Genomic DNA, 15,175 nt, shown 5'->3' with positions numbered 1-15,175 from the left:
GTCAAACTATCCTACCTAAATTCTTCCTGCATTTCAGGACGTTGTGACTCTTCTGTTTGCAGACATAGGAATTAAATTTATGTACTTGTGCTCAATAGTGAATTCCCAATTGTGAATGAATAGCATATCATTCTAAAAATTGACTTTTTTTTGGTACTGGGACTTGAACTCAGTGCTTCACAATCTCATTTGATTTTTTTCCTCAAGGATTGCACTCTATCACTTGAGCCACACCTCCATTTCTGTTTTTTTTGTTGTTGTTGTTGTTGTTGGTGGTGGTGGTGGTGGTGGTTAATTGGAGGTGAGAATCTGTAAGATTTGTGTGACCAGGCTGGCTTCAAATCAGGATCCACAAATCTTAGCCTCCTGATTATAGGCATGAGATACTAGGATCCAGCTATACTTCTGATGTTTAAAAATCTATACTTAGGTTGGGAAGGTAGCTCAGTGGTAGAGTGCTTGCCTTGCATGCATGAGGCCCTGAGTTTGATTCCTTAGCACCACATAAGCAGAAAAAGCTGGATGTGGTGCTGTGGTTAAAGTGGTAGAGTGCTAGCCTTGAGCTGAGGAGCTGAGGGACAGCACCCAGGCCCAGAATTCAGGCTCCATGACCGACAAAAAAAGGAAAAAAAAAAAAAGAAACAAACAACTCCCCCCCCCCCCCCCCCCACACACACTTATAACTTGTTCTTCTAAAAGGTGCACACCATATGGGCTTTGAGAAACACTGCAAAATATCACCTGACTAGTTTCAGAGTAAAGGTCAGGATTTTGGTTAAAATGGTTTACTTTGGGGTTGAGCATGTAGCTTAATAATAGAGTACTAGTCTAGTAAGTGTGAGGCATTGGGTTAATGCTTGACATTGAAAAGCGAGCAAAAAATAGACACATTTATCTCTTCTTTCTGTGACAAAGAGCATTGCTGCTTTGTAATGTGTCAGAAGAAATGAACTTTTAGGGACTTGTTAGAACATTCTGGGAGAAAAGCCTCAAAAGACTGCTTGGGCCATTTCTTCACTTCTTGGTTCCTGGCTTGTCTACAGGGCAAAAGGCCAAATTCTACCTTAAACTCTTTGATAAAACAATTGAAGGCTTTTAAACCCCTTTTAGAGCTTTGAAAGATGTGAAAGGTTAATGTGAGTGAATTCAGAAGGTTCTCTAAATCTCTGAAGTTATGAAAAACTCAGAACAATGACCTATGAAGACATAGTAAGTTTGCTAGGGAAAGTGTATTGCAAATACTTATTACAGAGAAGTATTTAACTTGTCTTATTTAACTTTTAGATCAGTGAGATTTGCATATGTCTGTTGTTTTTACTTTTTGTTATTTTGGTTCAGTATTATTTCCTAAAATGTAACAGTTTGAATAAGCCCTTGTATTTCAGTCCTTTCATGAACTGTATTATAGAGCTATATGCTTAACTGCTTTAAAGAGTGTGGAGGGCAGACTGACGTATGATAGTCCCTACTCCCGTGTCTCAAATCCTGAAATTTGAGAATGTAATCTTTTTGGGAGAATTTTGCAGCTCAAGATAAGATCGCCCTGTTCCTCCAGGTGCAGAAAGAAGTGTCTTAAGAGATCGAATGGGAGAAGGAAGAGCAAGCTGTGATGATGGCTGCCGAGATTGGCCTTTTGCAGCCACAGGCCAAGGAACACCTGGTTCCAAAGGCTGGAAGAAGCAAAGGTACTTTCTCAGAGCCTCAGGTGGAAGTGGGGCTCTGGCAATACTTTGACTTCAGACCTCTAGCCTCCAGTGCTGAGAAAATACTTTTCCCCCCTCTCTCTAGTATTAGAGCATGAACTTATAGCCTAGGCACTGCCCCTTAGCTTTTTCACTCAAGGTTAGCATTCAACCACTTGAGCCACAGCTCCACTTCGAACTTTTTGTTAGTTAACTGGAAATATGAGTCTTGGATTTGTCTGCCCAGGTTGGCTTCAGACTGCAATCTTCACATCTCAGCCTTCTGAGTAGTTAGGATTATAAGCATGGATCACAAGTCCCCAGATATGTTAAAAAAAATGTAAACCTGATGTCTAAATAGTAAAATTTAACTCCCAAGTAAGAAATAAAACACAACCTCAAAACAACAGGCAAATAAATAAACACCTGCTATGTGCATCTAACAGAAACACATGCCAGCCCCTGGGCTCCATTTGATAATGGAAACCCTGTTTTATGATATCAAAAGTGGTGGATAAGACAGTTCCATGTATTTCTTACATGATCTGAGGTTCGGGAAAAAACTTCCGTTTCCCACTTTCTAGGAAATGAGTTATCAAAGGCTGATAATACTTAGCTGAGCCTGCCACTCTGAGTGGAACAACACAGAGACACATGTATATGTTAAATATTTTATTCACATTGTTTTACAAACTATATCCACCTGGAAAACACATGAATCCAAAAATAGATTATTTTACAGTAATTCACATTTTTTTTTAAAACAAGTCACTTTAGAAGTTAAACTCTAAGCATGGAGGTCTGCAGCTTGGGATTGTCGCTCAGTGAAGTCCAAGTTCCAGGGCCAGTCCATCAGGTTGTAACATACCAGCAACCGATGAGAAAGTATCAGTGCAGACTCTAACTTGTGAATATTTATTGGTATAATTCACTGTTGCCATTTTGTTAAAGGAAATAGGTTTTTGAGCTTGAGTATATACCAGGCAAAAAGACAAAACAAGAGACTCACATTTAATTGGCCATCACAAGGTGTTGCGGCATTTCCAGCTTTAGAAAGATTTAACATCTTGACCCCAGACAGAATCAATGGGTTCTGATTTTTATAGTTTTGATGGCTTGAATCAAAGAAACAGAAGTGATTTGGAAATTGAGGCAAGTGTCTGTTGACCAGCTCTTTGCATGTTCAATGCCAGCCACCAGTTAGGAGGAATAGGGGAGGGAAATATCAGTAATAATTCATAATGGGACTAATTGTAAGAGTGGAACTTGAGAAGCAATAGGAGTTTTGCTAAGTGGTCCAAAAGACATTCTGGTTAAGAAACTTAATATTAACCTAGGCTAAATTCAATTTGATCCCAACTTAATGGCTTAGCTCTTATTAAGAAACTCTTCTATGGAATTTAACTGTGATGATTTAAAAATCTAAAGCACACATATCTTACATCTTACCCTCTTTTACTATAAACTACAAACTAATCATGATTTCTGTTTTTCTTGTATGAGCTGCCTCAGTTAATACCTGAAAACCTTTGAACCTTGGAAATCAGAGGACTGGATATGCCTCTAATGAGAATTAGATCCTATCCTTTGGACAGCACCAGATAGTAGCTACTGTGGCTCTGAACACTTCATTAGGGAAAAATAATCAAGTTACCATAAGAGACCACCCCTTCCTCCCTTTGGAGTGAAGAAGATTTCATGAGTTCCTAAAATCTCCCCAAGTAGATGACTGAATCGAAATGTATGCTGAGATGAGATGTGGAGAAATTTTATCAGCACATTTGCAGGCTTTTTTTTTTTTTTATAAAGACTTTCCAATGTCGATTGCATTCCAATTTATGAAAAGACAATAATCCATAAAATGCTCTCGGTGCCCAGAACAGATCACAGCTTGTCTTCTTGCCAACCATGTGCATTTTTTCCAAATTTATACACTAACCTTCGGTCAACCCGCTCCAGGATTCCTGTTTTATAGTAGTATCTGAAAACAAATAGAAGAGAACTTTGGGGAGGGTTTGTACCCTAGGAAAACAACAGAACACAAATACATTCTCTTCACTCCTCTCAGATGACAAAGCTGGGCTTTGGCTCTCCTTGCATTTTTACACTGTCCCAGATATCTACAAGACTGAACATTACCATGTTCCATTTAGAATATGTGTGTGTGTGTGTGTGTGTGTGTGTGTGTGTGAGAGAGAGAGAGAGAGAGAGAGAGAGAGAGGGAGAAAGAGACAAAGTAGGGAGAGAGTGAGAGAGAGAGAGAGAGGAGAGGGGGGGATGGGTCTGGATTTAGAGTGATCCCTAGGGAACGCTGCCAATGAGAACAAAAATGATGGTGTGTCAATTTACAAGCCATAATCCCACCTGTAACTAAGAACCAATGTTTTGTCTCATGGCCTTTCCAATATCAAGTAAAAAGCAGCAAAATAGGGTAATTTTCTATGGTTAGCCATTTTATGTAACTTGTCTTTGAAGGCTCATGGTATTTTTATGCTATTAACTTACCTCAGAGCCCTGCTCAACTTTTCATACGTCATCCTGTCGTTTTTCTTCCTTTGTCCCCACATCTTTGCCAGGGCTTCTGATTTAACCACCCGAAAAATACCTTGTTCCCTATCTTCCCATTCCAAGATGCCACAGTTTTCTTCAGGAGACAGAAGCAAGTCTCGCACAAATTCCCATAGATGAGAACTTTGGAGGCCTTTTGGAAAGAAAGGGGAAACATACTTAATTTTTTTTTCAATTTTAAGTAAAGACAAGTTATATAATTTCTCATTACCCAGGAGAATAGAAACTCTACAGGGTTATTTCTCAGTGTGATTGTGTGTTCTTCAGCTTTGAAATGTCCCTCCTTGACAAAGCAATAGATAAACTCACATACAGAGTTTATTGTAAATTTACAATAACAACACTGTGGCTCACAGATGTTCTGTTGTTTTTGCTCATTGAAACTATGGATTAATGATGTGTGTGTGTGTGTGTGTGTGTGTGCGCGCGCGCGCTCGCACGCGCTGGTTCTGGGGCTTGAACTCAGAACCCCTTGCTCTTGCTTTGCTTTTTTCAGACAAGGCCATAGTGCTACCAATTGAGCCACACCTCTGCTTCCAGCTTTTTTGCTAGTAAAGCAGGTTTGCTAAGTAAACCCTGCTAGTAAAGCAGGGTTTCTTGTTTTTTTTTTTTCTTCTCGAATTGGCTTCAAACTGTGATACTCAGATTTCAGCTTCCTGAGGTGCTGGGATTATAGGTGTGAGCTAGTGCCTGGCTTCTGTGGATTAATTTTTATAGAATGAAGGAAATGATCTTTTCGTTCTTCTGACAGGCAGTACTGATATACTAGGATCTTACAACCCACAACTATCCTGATATTTCATTTTTCACAAAAAGCTAGCATTTCTCTTATTCCATGATAAAATAGTTGAGACTCATTCTGAGGTCCAACTACCTAGGTACCGGTCTTGCATTTGCCTCTTTGTAGCTCCCTAAAGGCAAATCTCTCTAGTTTCTTTATCTGATGAGTCCCAGTGCTACGGGATAGGTTAGGGGGTTTCGTGATTTAATTGTTAGCAAGTGATTAGAGCTTGGAAAGGATGGCTTTCTACACCCTCATCTGTGGGATGAAGTTTCACCTTGCCCCGGGGAGATGTCTTAATGCTAGTTAGGGCTCACCGAACTGCCACCGCCTAGTGTTTTCTTCACTATTTTCCCTTGAGTACTTCAATGAGAAGGGCCTACAATGGACTAGGAAAAATAAAACCCTCCTTTACAAACACTAGAACATTGGTTTACTGCCTCCCTTTAATTGTTGAAATTCCATTTTCAAGTGAAAAGAAATAACCCTGATATTGATGACAGGTATGAAAAAGCAATCATGGTTTCCCTTACTAGCTCCCTGGGGAAGTAACTGGTGGGGCTTAAATCTTCTTTCAAAGCTTATTCAGGTAGGTTGTGTTGCCTTTGGAATGGCGGGTGAATGTCTCTGCACTTACTTGTTCGACTATGACCGTGGCAGTCTTGACTTTTGATGCCATTTGTTTTCAAGCAGTTGGAATCAGCATCTGAAACAGAATGACTTGTAGCAGTGGAAAGGATATAGAGGCCACTTGGAACCCCAAACTGTACCAAACTGATACGTTAATTGATGACCTCTATGGTAAAAGAGACTGTGTTAAGGCATTCTGTGCGTGATCAGTGGAGGGAAGGGACAAAGAGGACATTGTGTGTCATTCAGAAGGAACATGTGTGCTCAAACCTGGGGACTTGCCGCAGTCTGGGATGTGGGCTTATATGGGGATACAGGAACAAATACATAGGTGCATGATGTGTTCACATGGACTTGAAAGACAAATGGACCAAGCAAACCCCCATGCATAAAGGACAGGTTGCCCATTGCTTTCAATGTCATGAAGGGGCAAAACATCAGACAGGAAATGAGGAGGAGAAGTACCTACTCCAGAAAGGCCTCACCACGAGGATGGCTATGCTCAAAGGTAAACAGGAAGTGAAGAAGAAGGTCCCAGATAATGGAGAAATGTTAAAGGCTGGCCTGGAGAAAGCACCCATGGGACAGGCCCCCATGCCAGGAATTTGGGAGGTGGCGATTCTGGGGATGGCTGGCCAGCCATATAGGGACTTCCTTGTGGGCCAAATGAGGACTTAGGACTTCCTAGCCAAATGGAATACAGAAGTCCCCATTTTAATATTCACAGTTTTAGATCTCTGTGGCTTTGGTGTGACATACAGATAAAAAAAGGCACGATGAAAATAGAGTCCAGAAGCTTATAAAAGGTAGGAAGTAAGACATTAACTTGGTTGAACTGTATATAACTCACGCTATAATTTGACAATCTGAAATATCCATATATATCCCCAAGTTGAGTATTTTGTGTGTGGGTTTTTTTGTTTTGTTTTGTTCCTTAATGGCAGTACAGGAGCTGTCCCTCCAGCCCTGCATTAAATCTCACTGTCCTCTCTCAGCCCCTTCCTGGCTTTGTTCTAGCCATTCCATCCTCCAGCGTCTCAAGGAAGCATTTCATTCTACCTAGCACCTTCATATTTGCTCTTCCTTTGGCCCAGAATGCTCTGTCATTAGATGTCTGTGTGTTCCTTTCAACCTTGGCTCCAAAAATCTTCTCTCAGAGAACCAGTCATAATCACACATTGACTTCTCTGTCTAGCACTTTTGAAGATGCATTTCCTATGGGTATTCCTTCAAACATTCTAGCACAGTGCCATGCATAGAGAAGGCACTTGATAACTGTTACTGAACAACCACTGTCCCACATGAACCACACCTACTCTGCAGTCTAATATGTACGTGACATGAAACCCAGGAAGAGCTATGTCATCAAGGGAGGAAACCGTGTCTTAAGCACACAACTCTTGCCTTAGCTGCCCTCTCTCAGTGCCACTGGGTAGTGTTGCTCCCCAGCTAACCACTCTACAGCGCTGCTTTTGTTGTGTCCAGCTCATTAGGCCTGGATCCCATCAAGATCTCCCACCTTATTCCTTCCTGCTCCTCAGCGTCTCCTCCTCCCCATGGGCTATGGCTTGCTCTCTCAGGACTCCCATACAGGCTCCTCTTTATCACTCATACTCAGTTGATTTGTGCTGTCACATACCCTTTTCAGAAGCCTTTCTAGCACCACCCTCTGGGTTAGATCCCTTCTGAGTCCCATGGCACCTGTGTGCTCCTTTGTATAAACCACAGCATTGCTCTCACATGACTGAAAAGATCCCTCTTATTAACAGCTGGTTTCTATGGAGTATTAAGTAAGTGATCCACATATGACATCTCAGTCTTGTATGATATTGTTGTGATTTTCATTGTTGGAAGGAGGAATTTGAATCCCAGAGAGTTTAAAGACTTTTATCCAGATAGTGAAGCCAGGATTTAAACCCAGAGAGCTCCCATTCCTAAGCTGATGCTTACAATTTCTACTTCAGTGTGTTTCTTGAAGGAAGTGCTCAATAGGCATTTAATGACCACTTAGCAGCTCAGGTGTGTTGAGCATTTGCAATCAACCAGACATTGGATCTTAACCACTCATGCTATGGATATCTGTTCCTATCACAACAATGGTGGGAATTTTGGGGATGGTGATTCTGTCTGTACTATCTGTTCCAGGTCTGTGGTGCTGGCCTTGAAGGTACTCATGGGTTGGACTAGATTAAAGGCCTTATTTGCCTGGTAGTAACAGTGGTGATGAAGTTGCTACCTCAATGTCAAGGTTTAAGCAGGCACCCAAACCACTACCAAGATCAGCTATTAGGTCTTCAGCAGCATCCTGAAGCTACTTGGTTTCTAATCTGCCAATGCGGGTGATGTTTCTAGCTGTGGTTCTCCCTGCCCCACAACATCTCAGCCATGGTCTTGCAGCTGGGGCTGCCTAGAGTATGACGAGAGGAGGCCTGGCCTACTCTGCTGTCTGTGTGATCTGGACACTTAATTGGCCTTGAGATTGGAAACTTAAAATGTGGCCAAAGGGTTTCTTCTGATTTATTGGTCAAGGGTCCTCCAGAAGCTGAGATTGGGATCTAGGGCACATGGTTTACCAGTCAAACTCATCACATCTTCAGGATACTAGCAGCTCAGTCACATGACCCCACCTCGTGCCAGGATGGTGTCAGGATGCTATAAGGCTCAAGAGCACGGGGCTGCCAGCAGCACACCTATCATGGCAGTCTTTATTCCTGGGTGTGATGTAGCTTCTCTTTCATCTCATTTCTGCAGTGGGGGTGGGGATACAGGCAGGTATAGAGTAAGAACAGAGTGGAGAGGGACCTGGTTGTGCCTTTGATAGTTCTGATGGTTTCATAGCTTGCTGGGTCTTGGTGCTCTTAAGAGGGGCTGAGTTAAAGGTCATTCTATGATGAATTATTGTCAAGCTCTGCCCAGACTTAGAGAGGACCCTGAATCTTTAGTCTCTGCTGATTGAGGAGCAGAGTGAATAGAAGGGCCCGGGTAGGTATGCATATGTGTGTGGTACACTTACACATGTGCACATGCATATTTATATACAGCAGAGGCTCTAACTTGTTAAGTTGGAACCACAACTCTGCATTTCTGAACCTTGGGATTCCTAAGATATGAAGGGAGCTAACAATGTGACCTGCTAGAGTCAGGATGAGGATTGCCTGGGTTCTGGTATGAAGGCTGCTTAGCACAGCTCCACACTTAGCACATGGTACATGTTTCATAAACCAATGGCTATTAATTTTTACTCAAGATCAAACAGTAATACTGTAGGAGTCCCAGAATACCACCTTGTCTTTTCTTCTGGGCTGTGGTCTATGGCTGAATGTTCAAACTTGTGCTAGCCTCAGGAACTTTGCACTTGACAGTCACCCTGTAACCTTCCCTTTCCTCTCTCTTGTGAGAATGGCTAGGGTCCATGGGGAAAGAAGTAGGGCCTGCTCCACAAGAGGGGTTATGGGTTTGGTTGTTCTTATTATAAAGCCCCCAAACTGAACAACAAATGAAATACCCCAAGGGTCAAATAATCTAGATCCTCAATTGATTGTAATGCGACTTAAAGGAAGAGAGTCCTTTGGTGTCTATCTCTAGAGCTGGCAGCTCTCAGAGCCCTGGAAATCACCAGCTGCTCTGGTCCATGGGGAAGGGCCAGCTCTGGACCACATTGCTTCCTATCCTCTGGGACAGGGTCTTTGTATAGGACTCAGTATTAATAGCAACAGTAATAACCAGCGTCATCTTTTCTTTCTCTTTCTTGAGATGGTCCTAGGGGTTGAACTCAGGGCCTGAATGCTGTCCCTGTGCTGTTCATTCAAGGCTAGTGCTCTACCACTTGAGACAGAGTTCCACTTCTGGGTTTTTGCTGGTTAATTGGAGATCATAGACTTTCCTGCCTAGGCCCGCTCTGACTCTTGATCCTCAGATCTCAGCCTCCCAAGTAGCAGGATGACAGGCATAGGTCACTGGTGCGTGACTCAGTATCATCTTTAAGAACATAGAATTTGCAAAGTCCTCTTTTCTAAACCTTCTCCATCTGCAAGGGCAAACTTTCTGGGAAGGCTAGTCTTCAGGATCACAAGGCGTGTGAGATCCTCTGTCATATTACAATTACTATCTTCACGTATGGAGTGAGCCCAGATGAATCTGAAGTCTGCAATGCTGAGTAATCAGCATATCCTAATGACACAGGCATTTAGAGCATCTGTCCTGCTGACATCCACTCTAAGTGGTACTTTGTTTCTCCAACTCATCAAAACCATCAGAGTCCTCTCATTTTACAGACTGCGAAATGGAGTCTTGGGGAGGGGAGGGATTCTACACATCCCAGCAGTGGCCCCACAGACCTTGGCCAGTGCTCTTGCTATTTTACTTCTTCCCACTCTCTTCTCTAAGTCTTTCATTGTTGGGATTCATTAGCTTTCTAATGTGGTTGTGAAAGCATAAGGAAGCCCACGATTAAGCCCAACAATAGCCTGGGTATAGCTTTGGGTAGTTCCATCTTGATTACTTACAGTCTTTGATGGTGGCTTTGGTCTCTTCAGTGTCATTGAAAAAGGAATAACCTGGGAAAGGAAAAGAAAATCCACAAACTATTGCATGCAATTCTGGTTTTCACTGGCCATGGCAGGAGAGGGCATTTTGGGAGAAGAGGAGGAATTGTCCCCTGGGAGGGGTGGTTTTATGTCAAAAGGAAAGTTGGAGGTCAGGTAGCTCTTATAGGACCACTTGTTAAGCCATCCCCAAGAGGGGCTAATCTCTTTGTTCTCTAAGAACACTTGGAAAGAGCCCCTGAGGATCTTTTTTTGTGAGAACTGGGGATTGAACGCTGGCTGGGGGCCAAGAGGGTGGGGCTTTGAGCTGGGCTGGATCAATGGCTCCTGTGCAGTCTTGCCAGTCACTTGGTCTGTAAGCTTATTGGTCCTTCTCAATGGGACACGAGGCAGAACACCCACTTCACTCTGTGAGTCTATTACTCTGATTATAAACCCTGGAAACTAGAATGCCTGGAGATGAGAGACAGCGGCAGACAAATCCGTGAGACTCCTATCTCCAATTAACCAGCAGAAAGCTAGAAATGGGGTTGTAGCTCAAGTGGTAGGCAGCAGCTTTGAATGAAAAAAGACAAGCAAGAATAGAAGGCCTTAAGTTCAAACCCTACTACTGGTGCGGGGGCTAGGAAGGTGGCTCAGTGGTAGAGTGCTTGCCTTGCATGCATGAGGCCCTGGGTTCGATTCCTCAGCACCACATAAGCAAAAAGAAAAAAGCCAGAAGTGGCACTGTGGCTCAAGCGGTAGAACGCTAGCCTTGAGCTGAAGAGCTGAGGGACAATGTCCAGGCCCAGAGTTCAGGCCCCACGACCTGACACCTCCCCCCCCAAAAAAAACCCTACTGCTGGTGCAACACACACACACACACACACACACACACACACACACACACACACACACACACACAGTGCAAGATGGGACAAAGGACACGTTTTTCCAACATGAGAACTGACTCTTGTTTACTGAGAAGATAAGAAGCAGGTCCATCTGTGAGTGTTTGTTTCTGGTGCCACGTTTTCATTAGTTGGTTGGTCATGTCACCTCAGCTGACTATCGAAAAGGCTAATCAGATCAGGAAAAGAACAGAGGAGGCTTGTTCCTCTCCTACACTATGAAAGCCACCTCTGCCCTCAATCTTTCCCTCTAACCTCTCCCTCTAATGACTGATGCTTCACAATTTGGGCCGTTAAATCCTCCTGTAATACCTACCAAGCCAGATGGTTCTTGAATCCCTATGGTTCCTCTCCTGGTCAAAACTTCCTTGTTCTTCATCCTATTCTACCAGAGCTCTAATTACCTATCCAAATGGAGATACTCTTGAAAATGACAAGCCATGCTAACTATTGCTAACTATTTCTGGATGACAGATGTGTTATGGGAAAATTAGGACCATGTAAACCTTGGTCACAATGTATATGTACACATGCCTGTTTGATGAAACAAAAGAAAGAATTTCAGAAGAAATAGGCTGGTGAGTAGAACATTTTCTTGTGCAGCACGAAGTTCTCCTGGCCTGGAGAGTACCTTAAGTGCTATCATTGGCTGTGGTTCTATGACTCCAGAGGGTTCTTAGAATAAGAAGCAGCAGCTGTAGCCTGTTAGAAAGTACTCAGCCTTTGGCTTACTCATATTGCATGGAGCCCTAAGCTGACCAGTGACAGGCTTTTTTCTTCTTTTAATGCCTATACTGGGACTTGAACTCAGGTCCAGGGTACTCTTCCTTATCTTTTTCACTCAAGGTTGGTGCTCTACTACTTGAACCACAGTTCTACTTCTGATTTTTATGTTGGTCTTATGAGACTCATAGAGTTACAAACTTTTATGCCCAGGTTGGTTTTGAACTGTGATCCTTAGATCTCAGCCTCCTAAGTAACTAGGACTATAGGGTACTGTCTTTGAGCTCATTTTTGTTCAAGGATAGCATGCTACCACTTAAGCCACATCACTACTTCCAGCTTTTTCTTCATTAATTGAAGATAAGAGTCTCATGAACTTTCCTGCCCAGGCTGGCTTTGAACTGTGATCCTCAGATCTCAGGCTCCCGAAAAGCTAGGTGTAGCCACTGGCACCCAGCTATTTTTTTTCTTTTCTTTAACAATTTCCAGGCAAAGAAAGTAACCATGGTGGGAAATCTAATGGAGCTGTTTGGGGCCTGGAGACAAACTTGGTTGACTTGACATTTGCCTTATCTGCCTTCTCTTTCTGGATGGAATATGTCCCTCTCTACTGCTCTGAATTCTTTTTTTTTTTTTTGGGTCTGGTCATGAGGCCTGAACTCTGGGCCTGGGCACTGTCCCTCAGCTCTTCAGCTCAAGGCTAGCGCTCTACCTCTTGAGCCACAGCGCCACTTCCGGCTTTTTTCTTTTTGCTTATGTGGTGCTCAGGAATGGAACGCAGGGCCTCACGCATGCAAGGCAAGTGCTCTACCACTGAGCCACCTTCCCAGACCCTACTGCTCTGAATTCTTATGCAAGACTGTTGCTTGGGAATGGCCAGGTGGGGTCTTAAGCAGGATTTCATGCTTCTTTCCCCGGAGCTGCTGGGAGACCCTCAGTCCTGTCTCCTTTCAGGTACAGGCACTGCCTCTGGCTTAGGGGACAGGGCAAGCAGTGTTCAGGGCTGCCAGGCTTGGCTTTCCTGCCCTCAGGCACTCGTGACCTGGAAGGAGCCAACGGAGGCCAAAGACTCACAGAGCTGAAATGTTCTTGGTGGTGTTCCTACCCCCACAGCAGCCCCTTCATTAAGGGGAGCCCTAGACTGCTTGGTTACCTCCAGTGGCAGGAAGCTTCCTGACTCTTGTATCTTAAGTTTCAGGGAAATCTTCCTTAAAATCAAGCTGAGCCGTGTTTCCTTAAGTTTTAAAACTTTCTGCCTCTTGGTGATATAGATGATAATGAAAATGGCTGCGGTTGACTGCAGTTACCTCCTTCTGGCCTGGCCCTGATAATCTTCTATTAAATCCTCTGCAGAAGCCTGGGGAAGTATGGATCATTATCCCAGTGGACACATGAGCCAATGGGGACTTAGACTCATTAATTTTCCCCTGAGCCTTATGGCTTCCAAATGCTGAGGCCAGAGACATCACGTGGGTCTTTGTGGCTCCCATTCTGTCTTTGCCCTGAGCATCTATGAATCAGTACAGTGGGCTGGTTGACCTTGGGAAAGTCACTTCACAAGTTAGGACATTGGTTCCTGTGCTTGTAATGCTGAGACACAGACTTAGATGTTCTCTAAAACCTTTTCATGCCCATCTGCATCATCTTCAGGGTAGTGAAGGGTTCTATAGAACCACTGTGTCATTTGAGCCATCTGGCCACTTGAGCCTGGACCATTAGGAATGGGAGGAAATAAAATGCCAGTTATTTCAATTTCTCATGAAACATGAAAGGGAAGGTCTATTTAATATTTTCCCTTCTGCCTGTTGGTTATGGAGAGAGACCTGTGAAAATGACAACAAAGGAGAAAGCTCCTTTTGTCTACCCTTTATGCTTTCATATGGCATTATTTTGTGGTTGTCAGTCTATTTCCTGGTCAATCCTGAATGTATTTTTAAGTCTGTCTTTTCTTTCTTTGTTTTTTTTTAAAATTTTTTTTAAAAGAATGTACTTAATTTAGAGTGGACAGAATAGCAGATTCCTGTAATCCCAGCACTTGGGAGAGACTAAGCCAGGAGAATCTTGAGTTCAAGGCCACCTTGGCCTACATAGTAAGATCCTGTCTCAATAAAATTAAAAACAAAAAATAAGATGCTGGACGCATCCTAGTTATTTACGAGGCTGAGATATGCGGATCAAGGTTTGAAGCTAACCTGGACATAAAAGTCTGTGAGACTCTTATTTCCAATTAGCCACCAAAAAGCTGGAAATGGAGGTGTGGCTCAAGTGGAAGAGTGCAGCCTTAAACCAAAAAGCTAAATGACAGCATGAGGCCCTGGGTTCAGACATCACTATTGGCAAAGGAAGGAAGAAAGACAAGCAAGAGAAAGAGAGAGAGAAAGGAAGAAGGAAGGAAGAAGGAAGGAAGGAGGAGAGAGAGAAAGGAAGGAAGGAAAGAAGGAAGGCAGACAGAAAGGAAGAGGGAGAGCTGGGTGCTAGTGGCTCATGCCTGTAATCCTAGCTACTCTGGAGGCTGAGATCTGAGATCTGAGGATTGTGGTTCAAAGCCAGCCAGGCAGGAAAAGCCTGTGACTCTTATCTCCAATTAACTACCGGAAAATCAGAAGTGGCACTGTGGCTCAAGTGGTAGAGTGCTAGCCTTGAGCTGAAGAGCTAAGGGACAGTGCATTGGCCAAGGGTTCAAGCCCCACAACTGACAAAAAAACTAAAAAAGCATTTCTCTCTCTCTCTCTCTCTCTCTCTCTCTCTCTTAGTACTTGCTTCTTTTTACTTAAAAACTCCATACCAGAGTAGAATTTTGCTGTGCTAGTCGTAGGGAAGGAAGGGTCCCTTTGTGGTGTCTGGTGTGCACCCCAGGCACGCTGGGTCCTCTGGCACTGACCTTGCGTTCGGATGTTCTGGAGGATGAAGTACAGGTACTCGCCGCAGATGCCAGCTGCCTCGATGAACTCCTCCTGCGTCATGCTGCACAGTTGCGGGCCGCTGATGTTGAAGTGGCAGAAGGAGATGCAGTTGGCGTCCAGCTTGTACTGGTCACAGCAGAACTGTAGCCATTCCCACACGTGGCGCTTAGTCCAGTACTCGGGGTGGACTGATGTCCAGTAAGAGTCACAGGCTGCACCAGAGGAGAGACAAGGGAGGGATGATGGTCCCCATGGGTGACCTCAGGAGACCCAGGTATGCTCATACCTTCGTACTTCACCGAGTAGACTGAAAGGGCTATGGGTGCTTATTGTTTTTATTTTTAGGGGTTCAGACCACCTCTTTTTTTGTATAGACCAGGAGAAAGGCATCCTGCAGATGGACTTTGGGGTCAGCAAGGAAAGAGAAGGTGAGGAATGACCAGATCATGTCTTG

General features: G+C 43.7%; 1 protein-coding gene across 1 annotated transcript in view; it reads right to left on the bottom strand.

Moving 5' to 3' along the window:
• Nucleotides 1-2,340: 2,340 nt before the first annotated feature.
• Nucleotides 2,341-15,175, bottom strand: part of Elf5 (E74 like ETS transcription factor 5) — a 33,020-nt gene continuing 20,185 nt past the window's right edge. Inside the window, exons 3-7 of the mRNA XM_042691441.1 lie at nt 14,700-14,933; nt 10,167-10,217; nt 5,669-5,737; nt 4,188-4,383; nt 2,341-3,663 (exon numbers count right to left, since the gene is read on the bottom strand). Coding sequence (XP_042547375.1) covers nt 3,567-3,663; nt 4,188-4,383; nt 5,669-5,737; nt 10,167-10,217; nt 14,700-14,933 — 647 coding nt within the window. The 3' untranslated portion in view covers nt 2,341-3,566. The remainder of the gene's footprint in view (nt 3,664-4,187; nt 4,384-5,668; nt 5,738-10,166; nt 10,218-14,699; nt 14,934-15,175) is intronic.

Source organism: Dipodomys spectabilis, unplaced genomic scaffold (genome assembly GCF_019054845.1).
Source record: "Dipodomys spectabilis isolate Male_0828 unplaced genomic scaffold, ASM1905484v1 ptg000145l, whole genome shotgun sequence".
In the NCBI taxonomy this organism is placed as follows: domain Eukaryota; kingdom Metazoa; phylum Chordata; class Mammalia; order Rodentia; family Heteromyidae; genus Dipodomys; species Dipodomys spectabilis.
The sequence above is the reverse complement of the archived record's forward strand: the minus strand, read 5'-3'. Positions and strand labels throughout refer to the sequence as shown.